At 37.3% G+C, this 12,663-nt stretch overlaps 1 protein-coding gene across 1 annotated transcript in view; it reads left to right on the top strand.

Annotated features, from left to right (window-relative positions):
- Positions 1–7,191, top strand: part of LOC148947262 (uncharacterized) — a 32,766-nt gene extending 25,575 nt beyond the window's left edge. The window contains exon 5 of the mRNA XM_089097357.1: positions 6,010–7,191. Within this exon, the coding sequence (XP_088953483.1) occupies positions 6,010–6,015 (6 nt within the window). The 3' untranslated portion in view covers positions 6,016–7,191. The remainder of the gene's footprint in view (positions 1–6,009) is intronic.
- The last annotated feature ends 5,472 nt before the right edge of the window (positions 7,192–12,663 follow it).

Below are 12,663 nucleotides of genomic sequence, written 5' to 3'. Positions count from 1 at the left end.
AATTTTAGGTGTTGAAAGACATCTCATCGCAGGAAAGGATTCGAGTGAAATCCAACAAACTTGAGTGAAAGTCTCAAGTTTGCTTTTTGCAAGCAATTGTACTAACATATTTTTTGCCCAGGGTTCATTTTTGTGATAAAATAAATTACCGGTCTCTTTCAGCAATTCCAAGAAGCAACTTCAAAACTCCCATCAGTTCAAAATTCCGAGCAGAATCGAACTCATGAAATTCACAATTCAGGGTCAGGTGTGGAGCCATCACAGCTGGTTCTAGGTGTTCACCCCCTCCCCCGTGAAAAATAAGGCTTTCCAAATTTGAGAATTTTATTTGAGTTTTATTTTTTAATTTCCGTAGGGGTAAGGGATTTTGGTACTTGTGTATTATGCGCCACTCACTCAAGTTTACGCTGTGTAAAATTCGAGAACCCACCAGTTTTTTCGTTAGTTTCTTCGTTACTTTAGAAATGGAAAGATAGATTTGCAAACATCTCCACTAAAAGCTACATTGGGCACAAATGTGACTGAGGAGAAGGCAAAGCTATTAGGCACGCGCCTTTTTGAAAGGGCACAAACGCTTCTTGTTTAAAGAAATTTTTAAACGTTCTTAAACCTGATTGGTTATCCCATGTGAAATCTGAATTTAGTGAATAGGTAAAGGTAAAAAAAAGTAAAGAATACGGCATTAGACTTTACAGTCCCTACTGGCGGTGCTGATCTTAGTTTCTTCGCGCTACAACCAGGAAGTGCAATGGGGGGGGGGGGCTGGGGGCCAACCATCCTGTGCTTTCGCACACCCTTCCTGTTTACCTTCCTCAGGTTTCTCCAGGTACCCATTAAAAGCTATGTCGACTCTGGACTGAGCTTACAGAGTCACGCCACTGACCCCCGTCCCAAACCAAATAATTGGATGAACTAGGATTCGAACCCTCGTCCTCTTGGACAAGGGATCCTAGATCAACCGCACCGATCCACTCGGCTAGGACGGCAGTGAATAAAACAAACAATTTCTGGGTTACAATATTTTGCACTCCGTCAGTTTCTCTGTGTACAAGTTGGTAAACACCTAGCAAAGACCAACTCGTCTCCGCTGCTTTTCAAAATTTGAATTCTACTATCTTGTGGAAAATGTAGAATAGTAATTTGAGTAAGACAGTCTGTTCGGTTTCAAGAAAAGAGTGTTTGAAGCATCAATTAGAAATCAATAAAACCATGCTAGTAGCTTTTCAATTTTAGGGGTTCCTATACTAATTTTCTCCATGCCCTGTCTGAATTAATAGAAATTTCCGTAAATCTTCATGCATGATCACTGTTGTTTTTGTCTTTTCTAGGAGTGATAAAATACGAAACTGACATACATACATGTAAGTTGTATAAAGAGGGGAATCCCCTCCCCCCATCGAATATATTTGAAAGTATCTCAAGTAAAATTTGAGAAATCTGAACCTAAGAGTAAAATTTTAGCTTTATCCCTCCCCCCCACCCTAACGGTTGACCTTTTGGCAACAATGTATATGCCTGCTTTTTTAAGAGGAGACTATGAGTGTTAATATTTAGAACCTTAGGAAATGTACACCATTATTTCAGCACATAGAGATAGATAGGCACGTGAAAATCACGGCCTCTGAGATTGGTCCGAAGGACCCTTCCCCCACCTTCAAAAACTGAAGGATATCATCCTGAAATGTCATTTTTAGTTTTGGATAAATCCTCGATGGATGCATTTTTACAAGTTATTTTCTGGGAAGTCAAGGCAAATCTCTTGAGTGGTGGTCAAAAAAGTCCTGAAAAATTCCACAAATACCCCTAGAAGAAGTTGAAATTCTCGTCAAAGTTCAACTTCTTCAAGAATTTAAGGCTTATAGAGAGGTAGAGCTTCCTTTCGCCTCAATGTTATCTTTGTAATGGGAAAAAGTTCATCCCCGTAAAGAATATCAGATATATTTTCTTTGGTTGATTTTAAAAGTAAAAAAAAAACGAAACATCGGAAACTATTTCGGAAGGGGGCTGAAAGTGTGGAGCGCGTATCCCTCGATTGAGACCTGACAAATGTGAAGACATAATTGACAAGATTTTTGATTGTTTCCGACAGTGTCTTCAAAAATATATTTGACATATAGTGGACACCCTCAATATTTTGAAAGTATAGATATTTCAGATTTAATTGTTTTATTTTTAAATGTATCTAAAGGCTAACATGGGCCTATACGTCAAAATGCAAAAAAAAAAGCAGCGAAAGAACCATTCTCCTTAACCGTCGTTAAGCAAGTCTCCCAATCCTTGGACTTTTATGACCTTCAGCAACTAATTCCCAAAAGCACGAAGATAAGCCAGTGTGGCGCTTCCCGCATCTTTAAAGGGCAGTTCGAGACTCGTAGTGACCTTCACTTTTTCCTAAAAGAATCAGTGCGCTTTGGTTATGAACGTCTACCTGTTCAGGAATTTCTCTTCCTTCCCCGTCGATTCTTTAAGTGTCACGAGGTAGTTCACTTAGCAGTTAATTGCCGATCAGGTGCTATTTTTGTTCGATGGGTTCTACCAATCACGTATCTAACCGTTCAAATACGTGCACAGCTAGTATGTTCTGTTTGTTATGCAAGGCCACTGGCCACACCTGTTACAGTGTGAAATTTCTTTTAAGCCAGTCAAGCCTTAGTCTTTTGGATATCAGAAATAAATTCACTTACTACGCATCTTCTGCAAAGCAAAATAGGGCTGGTGGTGAACCGTCGGGTGGTCTTGTGACTTACTGGAATTCCGTTTCACGTTCGCTGCTTGTAGAATCATGTGATTACTTTCTTGCTGTTGAAGTTTATGATACGTCACTCTATGACGTTTATTTGTGAACTGATTACGATTTTGATACGTCTGAGCACCTTTTTGCTCTTGTCTCGGAAAGGTTATGTAGAAGCATTTAAAGCATTATTTCGAGTAATTCTGCATGTCTAATTGTTGAAGATTTTAACTGTAACCTAACTACTCGATCTACCCGCTCTTCTCTGATTGGTGAAAGATTCGATAATCATCTTTATGTCGTCGATAAAGGCCAAGACTTCACATACATTCACAATTCCTCGTTCACATCCAACATAGACCATGTTGTTACTTCTTCATCTTTAAATGTCTCTCAATCGAAGGTTCTATGTGATTATATAATATCTGATCACCTGCCTGTATTGTTTTCTTTTTCACCAAACAAAACTTCTCAGATACCCACTAGTCACCCAAAAACACCAAATCCATCGTATATACGTAATTGGGCATTAATCAACCCAGAACTGTATTGGGATCAAGGTCTCTCCCAATCTTGTGACTCAGCAAAGTTTTGGCTAAATTTATGGATTGAATGTGACCGACCACGGTACGGTCCTGTTAATTCCATCCGCATCGCAACAAAGAAAAAGTTTGCCGAGGAACTTCAGAACCACCGTATCAAAATCACAGAACAGTCAGCACAAAAAATCAAGGTAATCCTCATTTCCTTTGGTCGAAACTTCCTTCAAGGATCCCCAAAACATCCCTTTCCGCTACTGATGTTCCTCTATCTGAGTGGTATTCTTTCTATGAGGCCGAATTCTCTACACCAGACACCAAACTTGAACACAGATATGCTGAAGAGCCTGAACAATGTTTGCATACATTCTCTGACTATGATTTTACAGTATCCGTAGTGTCTGTGGCTGATGCTGTTATGTGCCTTAAGCCAAAGCTGTCACGATTCATAGATGGAATTCACGCTCTACATGTAAAAGATGGTGGTCTTGCGCTTTTAGAACATCTGACACTACAAGGCTTGGTTCTGTCAACAGTCTGCGTGTGAGATCTTTCTCCTATTCAAAAAAAAAAACAAAACGGAAGCCTGCAATCAATGCATATCCTTCAGGCCCGTAGCTGTATCAACCAGTTTATGCAAGCTTAAGAACTACTGTTCATAAAAGAGCTTGAAGAAAAATACTACACGCCTCCACATCAATTTTGCTTTCAACATGGCATTGGATGTGCAGACGCCCTTGCAATTGTTCTAATGCTCTGCTTGGTGCTTCTAGTACAGATAGTTCACTCACCTGGGCGAGTCATGATGTTCGCCACGCCTTTGTCTCCCTGATCCCTTATGCTTTTAAGGGCTGTTAAAAGAGGAGTAAATCCTGCTATCATCACATCTCAAAGGGATATGTATAAGCTACGAGTCTTAAAATCTCTCTTCAAGAAGACGAAATGGCAAGGCCACTGGTTTTAACTGTACCAGTTAAGAGAGGAGCCAGGCAAGGTACAATTGCCTCACTATATCAATAACTACATCCTCAAAGCTTAGGACTGGTGTGAGATGTCTTGCGTTCTTTCAAGCCTCAATATCTCCTTAGTCACTCATGCTGATGACATTTTTTACATCAGCCGAACTTTGAACAAAATTTCTGAAACTTTCTAAAAACTGCAAGCAGAATACTTAAAATATGGTCTTGATTTTAACGCTGCAACGTCCGACGTATTGCTTTTTAACTGGAAAGGCCCACTTCCTGATGAAATTGTTATATAATTCAGTAACAACCAGAAATGCTCAAATACCTATTTCTTCGGAAACATCTAAATTACGCATTGGCATAATCATCATTTTATTCTTTAGTTTCAAGTCAAATATTGGCAAATCAGCAATTTCGGTTGAATTAAGAAATTCTGGCGTGAATTCAATTCTTCCTTCCTGTTTATCCTTTACAGATGAATCAACAACACGTTCCTTATTCCATTATAATTTGTGAAATATCTAAATTACGCTATATCATAATTATTGGGCACTTGACTAAAAATCCTTTGTCAATGGTATGACTCTGTAAGCTCAGACAGAGTTGACCTAGCTCGAAATGGGTACCTGGACAAACCTGAGGAGGTAAAGAGGAAGGGTGTGTGAAAACACAGGATGGCAGGCCCCCACCCCCATTGAACTTTCTGAATGAAGGACCATGAAACGGAGATAACCATCATGGGTAGGAACTGTCACAGTCTCGCACATGATAAGCTAACACGTTCCTTCATTCCATTGTAATTTTTCTTAGTCTTCTAACCGTAGATTTCGTTGTGCAACATTTTATTTTACAAATCAATGCGATTTTTGCTGTTTCATGTTCCATGCCTTTTTCTTTAACTGTTTGGAGTCATTTGTCACCTTTTGTAATTTACATGCATCGTAGATACTAAGAACGATACGACAACCCCTGGGAAAAAAATTATGATATTTTTTCCTCATTGAATATGTATAAATGTGACTTAACGCGTATGTTTTTTTCTGGCACGAATTCAATTTGTCATTCCTGTTTATCCTTCATAAACACCAAAATAACTTTATTCCATTCCAGGTTTGTTATGGAAGTCAACCTTGAATTCCTTTTTCCTTCCCGTGTATCTTTACAGACGGTAAAATAACACCTATTCATTCCAAGGTAAAAAATCAGCAATCTCAGATTTTTTGCTACTCTTGGAGGGGGGGGGATATAATCTATGTTCTTGAAATGGGCTCATAAATTTGACGGCACTCAAATGAAAATTTTTCTCAAACTCTTGACGTATCTAGATTGTTTTTTCAGGCCAGAAAATCTCGGGGTGCTAATTTTCAAAAATAAATATGGATCTGTTTTCAAAAAAAAAAAAAAAAATTATAAATACATACACAGGTGCTAGTTTAAACATACAAGATATATGTTTAGGCCCCTGGCCCTAATCATCAGATAAATGGAATTTTGCTTTCTTTTTTAACATTGCACGACGTGAATATTGTAGACACTACAAGGTGTCTATTTCTTTATATTTAGTCTTCAAATAATAAATGGGTGAGCCACTGTATTTTAATATATATCCTTGGAATAAAAAAAAAATCATTCTCCGCCCTTTCTTCCATGCAAAAAGATCTTTATTTTGATTTCAAAATAAGGGGCTTCAAGCTATGTGTATTTAGGCAAAAGTTACTATCATAGGCATTGTACGTCCGAAGACTCTTATTGACTTTTTTCTTCCTTTTTTTAGGCGTAATGACAGCGTTCCTTAGTTTACTGCCGACTGGAGCGAATATTCATTCTATTGTTTCTTACGTGCGGCAAGTGATTCAAGCAGATATTACAGTGTCTCTGGTTGAAAAAGCGTTAGAAGGTTTTCCTTATTTGTTTCTTCAAACTGTTCTTGATTCAGAGAATAGATGGATATCGACTATTTTTTACAAAAATCAAAAATTATTTCTGTTTTTCTTCCTGTTCTTCTTTCTTTTTTATGCTCATTGTGCCTGAGACCCATAGGTGTAGGCTAACATTGTTGAGCTAACACTAAAAACAAAAGATATACTAAAAACTGACTAAACAAATTTACTAGCTAACATAAAACTAAACAAAATTCCACGGGTGGCTCCGTGGTGACCGCGGGGTATAAGTTACTGACTCCTGTTCTAATCCAGGTATTCTGTCTATAGTTGACTAACATTGCTAACAGTGTTTGTTTAGATTCAACTGTTTTTGCTTTTGAACAGCTGTGTTTGTTTCATAAAAGGAAAGGTAGTTTTTTCCTGATTATGATAAAAATCATTCCAGTATAGTATAGCTTATGTTTCCATAGTCTATATGATATATCAACCATTAATTTTATGTTAATTGTTTATGTCTATACGGGTGAGCCGTCCTAGCAGAGTTGTTAGCGCTCTGGATCTAAAATCCTGAGGTTCTGAAATTCTAAAATCCTGAGTTCTGAGGTTCTAAATGTTTGAGGTTCTAAATTCTAAAATGGTTCTGAGGTTCTAAAATCCTGAGCTCGAGTCCTGGTGTCGCTGGTTGTTTGTTTGGGAACGGGGGTTAATCGTGTGGCCCTATTAAGATCAGCCAGAGTCGACCCAGCTCTAAGTGGGTACCTGGGGAAATCTGGGGAAAAAATATGGGAAGCGTCGGATGATTCGCCCACTACTGGCCGAAGGCATGGAATCAGGAGATCGGTACCTGCGCAACGCAGACCATTGATCAGCATGGGAAAAGGTTTTTCAGTTAAGTTTAAGTATACGGATGAATACGCGGTCGAGTAGTACCATAGCCTCGAAAACTAGGAGACCAATAGGATATATTCGGAAGATAAAATTCAATTGCCGAACTTGGAATGTTGACTTGGTAGTATTTTTGTCCTACTCGGGCCAAATTGTAGTTTTGCGGCCTTTTATGGCAGAAATCGTATTTTTAAATATATTGAAGTTAGTCATGCGTTACTCAACTGCTTACTATAACTTATATTGATGGTTTTTTATATTTTCGGAAAACGAATATTCTTGAAAAAGCTAGAAATATATATATATTATGTTTATTTTTTGTATGCTTTTTTTACTTTTATGTATTAGTTTTATATATATATGTATATATGTATATATATATATATATATATATATATATATATATATATATATATATATATATATATATATATATATATATATATATATATATATATATATATATATATATATATATATATATATATATATATATATATATATATATATATATATATATATATATATATATATATATATATATATTCCTTCTTTTATTGGCTCCTACTACCATCGAAAATTGAAATTTCTAAGACTACAAATGAAAGCTTGGGGTAGTGATTATATTTCATAAATCATCAAAAACAGTCTTTATGTACATTATTTCGAACCACTGCTGAAACAGAATATTTTTCATTTTTTAGATAACAATAAAGATAAAATGGATAAAAAGTTACCTTTTTAATACAATTCTGAATCTTTAAGACCCAATAAGGCCCCCCCCCCCCTCTGAGCTTATTGTATTCAAACTGTCTTCTTTTTTCTTTTAGCAAACATTGATTTGAACACACCCAAGCTTAAAAACTGAAGATAGAGATGAGCCCCTTGATTTCTATGCGTGATGTAGTGTAGTCGTAAAACACGTGAAATTATTTGATTCCGATAAATAATGTGGGGGTTTTCTGATTCGTTTTCCTTATTTTTCTTTTTTTTCATGTTTTAGTTATTTTGTTTTTCTTTTTCATTTTTTGATAATATCATAAATTACGTGTTCAGATTCAATGCACAGGGTTCTATCTGTAGCCTGAATTGACCCCGTCTTCCTAAAATCATCGTTCGTGGCCTCACCTGTTTATTTAAGCTGTTGCATGCTCAAAATAAATATTTTCTTTTTGTTTAATCTTTTGTGAAAACCTCTTTTTGCTTCATAATTGCTCTTTAATTTTTTCCTTAGCTCCTTCAAATTCCTTCATTTCTTTTTGTTTCCCTTTATTTGTTTTGTAGTTGTAGATTGTAATGATTATTGTTTTTCTGAAATAAAATTTTGTCGAAATGCGATTTTATTACAATTTTATGTTGGGCTAGGATTGATAGGATCAAAAAATGTTTGTTTCCAAAAAATATTGGCTCAACCAAAAGCCTAGCTTTTTTGAACTGCTTGAAACTTATGTCTGTTGTTCCCTGGGCTAACAGGACCCAAGAACTGAAGATAATTTGAAAAAAAAAATTATTTCGCCTTAAAGTCAAAAGGTTGTTTCCCTAATCTACCGGGAATTTGAACTTTCAAGATTCTTGATAATACCAAAAGAAAAGATGAAAAGATTCGTGACATCCAAAATAAGGCTCTAAAATCATTTCTCCAATTGGCTCGAAAATTGTGGCTAAATTTTGAACTAATTTTGTACCGAATGTTGACTTTCGAGAATGGCCGCTAAAGCTTTTCCGTCTCCGATAGGCTTAAAGATTATACTAGACATGTAGATTGGGCCAAATCTTAGGGAGTGAAATGGCGCTGCCTAAGTAAACAGTGAAGTGGGCTCTATGTGCCCTTAATTAAAAAAAAAAGATAAAACAAATTTTTTCACTGAAATGTAAAGAGCCACATTAAACCAAAGACAAGTAGAAACAAATTCAAATATTAATTCAAGCGTAAAATGATCATAAATCACTATCAATAAATAAAGGGAACCCAAAACGAACAGAAATTACAATAAAAAACCAAGCAAACTTAAACCGAACAGAAAATGCCACAAACGGGAGTAGGGCTAGCCTCCACTTCGCTTCGGAAGATCAGAATGTCATTTGCGCTTTACTGGAAACAATTTTTATTTTTCATGGCATTAAAAAGAAAATAATCACTATAATCATAGGCAGCACAATAGCGTTGCCTAAGTAAATAACGATGTTGGCACAATGTATTATTTACAATTTTTTTTTGGGGGGGGGGGTTGGTCTTAGACCAGGGCACTTCGCATCGAAGGAGTTGTTGTTGAAACTTCTAAAAGGGCTCATTCGATTGGAAATTGGAGTTTTAAGGAGTTGTCTTTTTTTAAGGTTTTTTAAAGAGTTGTCGTTGAAACTTCGAAAAGGGCTCATTCGATTGAAAATTGGAATGGCTAGTTCTCTTTTAAAAGTCGAAAGGAGATGGAATACTACTTACACCCCTTCCACGCCCACCATGATAACAGAAACATTCAACCGGAATTTTGAAATGGCAATTTTCTTTTACGTAGTTGGAATATGTTGAAATTGTGTCTTTAAGTATCACACTCCTCCGACTACCGTTAGAACTAGGCTCTTAAGTTCTGCCTTTGGGGTATATACACGTTTAATTGATAGCGTTGTCATAGATGCTTTAAAAAGGACTCATTCAATTGAAAATTCTAAGGGCTAGTGCCCTTTTTTAATAGTCGAAAGTGATTGGAGGATAACTAGCCCCCCTCTCACGCCCACCATTTTCCAAAATACATCCAATCAAAATTTTGAGATAGTCATTTTGTTCAACGTAGTTGAAAGTTCTGGAAATTAGGTTGTTGAGGATGACAAACCTCCCCAGCTGTCGGGACGAGGGTTTTAATTTAGGCCCTGGGGGCATGTAATGTCTTTTATAAAAAGCGTCGTAGTAAAAACTTCAAAAAGGGCTCATTCAATCGGAAATTTAAATGGCTAGTGCCCTTTTTAATAGTTGAAAGTGATTGGAGGGCAACTAACCCCCTTTCACGCCCACCATTTCCCCAAACCCATACAACCAAAATTTTTAGATATCCATTTTGTTTAACGCAGTTGAAAGGTTTGGAAATTAGGTCTTTGAGGATGATAACCCCCTCAGGGCAAGGGTTGTAAGCTATATTCTTGGGGCATATAAGGTTTTATAGAAAGTGCTGTCGTAAAAACTTCAAAAAGGGCTCACCCGGTAGAAAATGGAAAGGGCTTTTTCATTTTTTAATGGTAGAAAGTAACGGTAGTACAGTTAGCCCCCTTCTCACACACATTTTTACCCAACACTCATGCCATCAAATGTGTATGACAGTCATTTTATTCAATGCAGTTGAAAGTTTTAGAAATTAGGTATTTGAGGATGATAACCCCCCCCCCCCCATGTCTCTCAGGGCAAGGGTTGTAAGTTATACCCTTGGGGTATATAAGGCTTTTATAGAAAGTGTTGTCGTAGAAATTTCTAAAAGGGCTCATTCGATTGGAAATTGAAAAGGCTAGTCTAGTGCCCTTTTTAATAGTAGAAAGTGATTGGAGGGCAACTAACCCCCCTCTCACACCCACCATTCCCCCAAACATATCCAATCAAAATTTTAAGATAGCCATTTTTTTCAACGTAGTTGAGAGTTAAAAAATTAGGTCTCTAAGGACGACAACCCCCACACAGCCCTCAGGGTAAGGGTGGTATAATGCCCTGGGGGCATATAAGGTTTTTACCTAAAGTGGTTCTGTAAAAACTTAAAAAAGGGCTCCTTCAATTGGAAATTGAGAGAGGTAGTACTCTTTTTAATATCCGAAAGTGATTGAAAGGCAACAAACCCCCATCTCACGCCCGCCATTTCTCCAAACACATCCAATCAAAATTTTGAGATAGCTATTTTGTTCAACGTAATTTTAAGTTTTGGAAATTAAGTCTTTGAGGATGACAACCCCACAACCCTCAGGGTAAGGCTTGTGAGTTTTTATAGAAAGTGCTGACGTAGAGACTTCAAAAAGGGCTCATTCGATTGGAAATTGAAAGGGCTAGTTCCCTTTTTAATAGTCAAAAGTGATTGAAGGACAACTAACCCCCTCTCCCGAACACGTTCAATCAATATTTTGAGATAGGCATTTTGTTCGACGTAGTTCAAAGGTCCAGAAACTATGTCTTTGAGGATGACAAACCCCCCACGGCCCCCAGGACAAAATTTATGCCCTGGGAGCATGGGAGGTTTTTATAGAATAAGCGTCGTTGTAAAAACTTCAAAAAGCTCATTCAATTCAATTTCCCTAACACTTCCGATCAACAGTTTGATATAGCCATTTTTTTGAACGTAGTTGAAGGGTCCGGAAATTATGTTTTTAGTATGACAATGACAATCCCTCTTCCCTTCCCCCACAACTCTTAGGGCTAAAGTTGTAAGTTATGCCCTGGGGGCATGTAAGGTTTCTATAGAATGCATTGTCGTAGAAATTTCAAAAAGGGCTCAATCAATTGGGAATTGAGATGGCTAGTGCCCTTGTTAATAGTCAAAAGCGATTGGAGGGCGAATGCCCCCTCCCACGCCCATTATTTCCCCAAACATACCCGATCAACTTTTTAATATAGCCATTTTTTTAACGTAGTTGAAGGGTCCAGAAATTATATTTTTGAGTATGACATACCCCCCCCCCCCACAGCCCTCAGGGCTAATATTATAAGTTATGCCCTGGAGGCATATAATGTTTTTATATAGAAAGCGTTGTCATAAAAACTTCAAAAAAGGGCTCGTTCGATTGAAAATTGAGAGGGCTTTTGTCATTCTCAATAGTAGAAAGTAATCAGAGGGAGAATCACCCCGCCCCAGGACCATTATTTCCTCAAACATTTCCGATCAACATTTAGATATAGCCTTTTTGTTCAACGTAGTTGAATGTTCTGGAAATTATGTCTTTGAGGATGACAACCCTCCCCCAATAGCCCTCAGAATAAGGGCCCCAAGTTATGCCCCCGGGGCATATAAGAATTTTATAATAGGTTTTGTCGTAGAAGCATCAGAAAGGGATCATTCGATTGGAAATTGAGAGGGCTAGTGCCTTTTTATTTGTCGAAAGAGATCAGAGGACAAATGCCCATCATTTCACCAAACACTTACAATCAAAATTTTGTTCAGCGTATCAGAAAGGTCTGGAAATTATGTTTTTGAGGATAAAAAATCCCCCCAGCCCTCAGGGCAAGGGATGTAAGTTATGCCCTGGTGACATTTAAGGTTTTTATTGAAATCATACTCATATAAACTTCGGATGGGGCTTATTGGATTGTTAATCAGACGCTCTATGGCTCTTTTTAAGAGTCAAACTGATCGGATGGCAGCTACCCCCCTATACCCCCCCCCTCACACACACACGTCGTTTTGTCCCGAAATGCATCTAAGAGAAATTTTGAGATAGCCATTCTATTCAAAATAGTCTAAATATCATATAACAAGGCTTTTGGAGTTTAAACAAGTAGTAATGCCACTCTGCTTTCTGCAACATGGGATTTTTCCCTTAGGATTTTATACGCACCCCTGTTACGTCACAACATGCCCTGAGACATCACGACAGCTCTGTTTCTAGGCAAGATTCCCAAGTTTTTCAGTATGTTTAATCGGAGTATGGTTCATAATAGACAAGTAACAATAATAGGGAAACTAACATAGGATTTC

This window comes from Artemia sp. Qi Xiang Cuo, chromosome 11 (assembly GCF_049724085.1).
Source record: "Artemia sp. Qi Xiang Cuo chromosome 11, ASM4972408v1, whole genome shotgun sequence".
In the NCBI taxonomy this organism is placed as follows: domain Eukaryota; kingdom Metazoa; phylum Arthropoda; class Branchiopoda; order Anostraca; family Artemiidae; genus Artemia; species Artemia sp. Qi Xiang Cuo.
The sequence above is the reverse complement of the archived record's forward strand: the minus strand, read 5'-3'. Positions and strand labels throughout refer to the sequence as shown.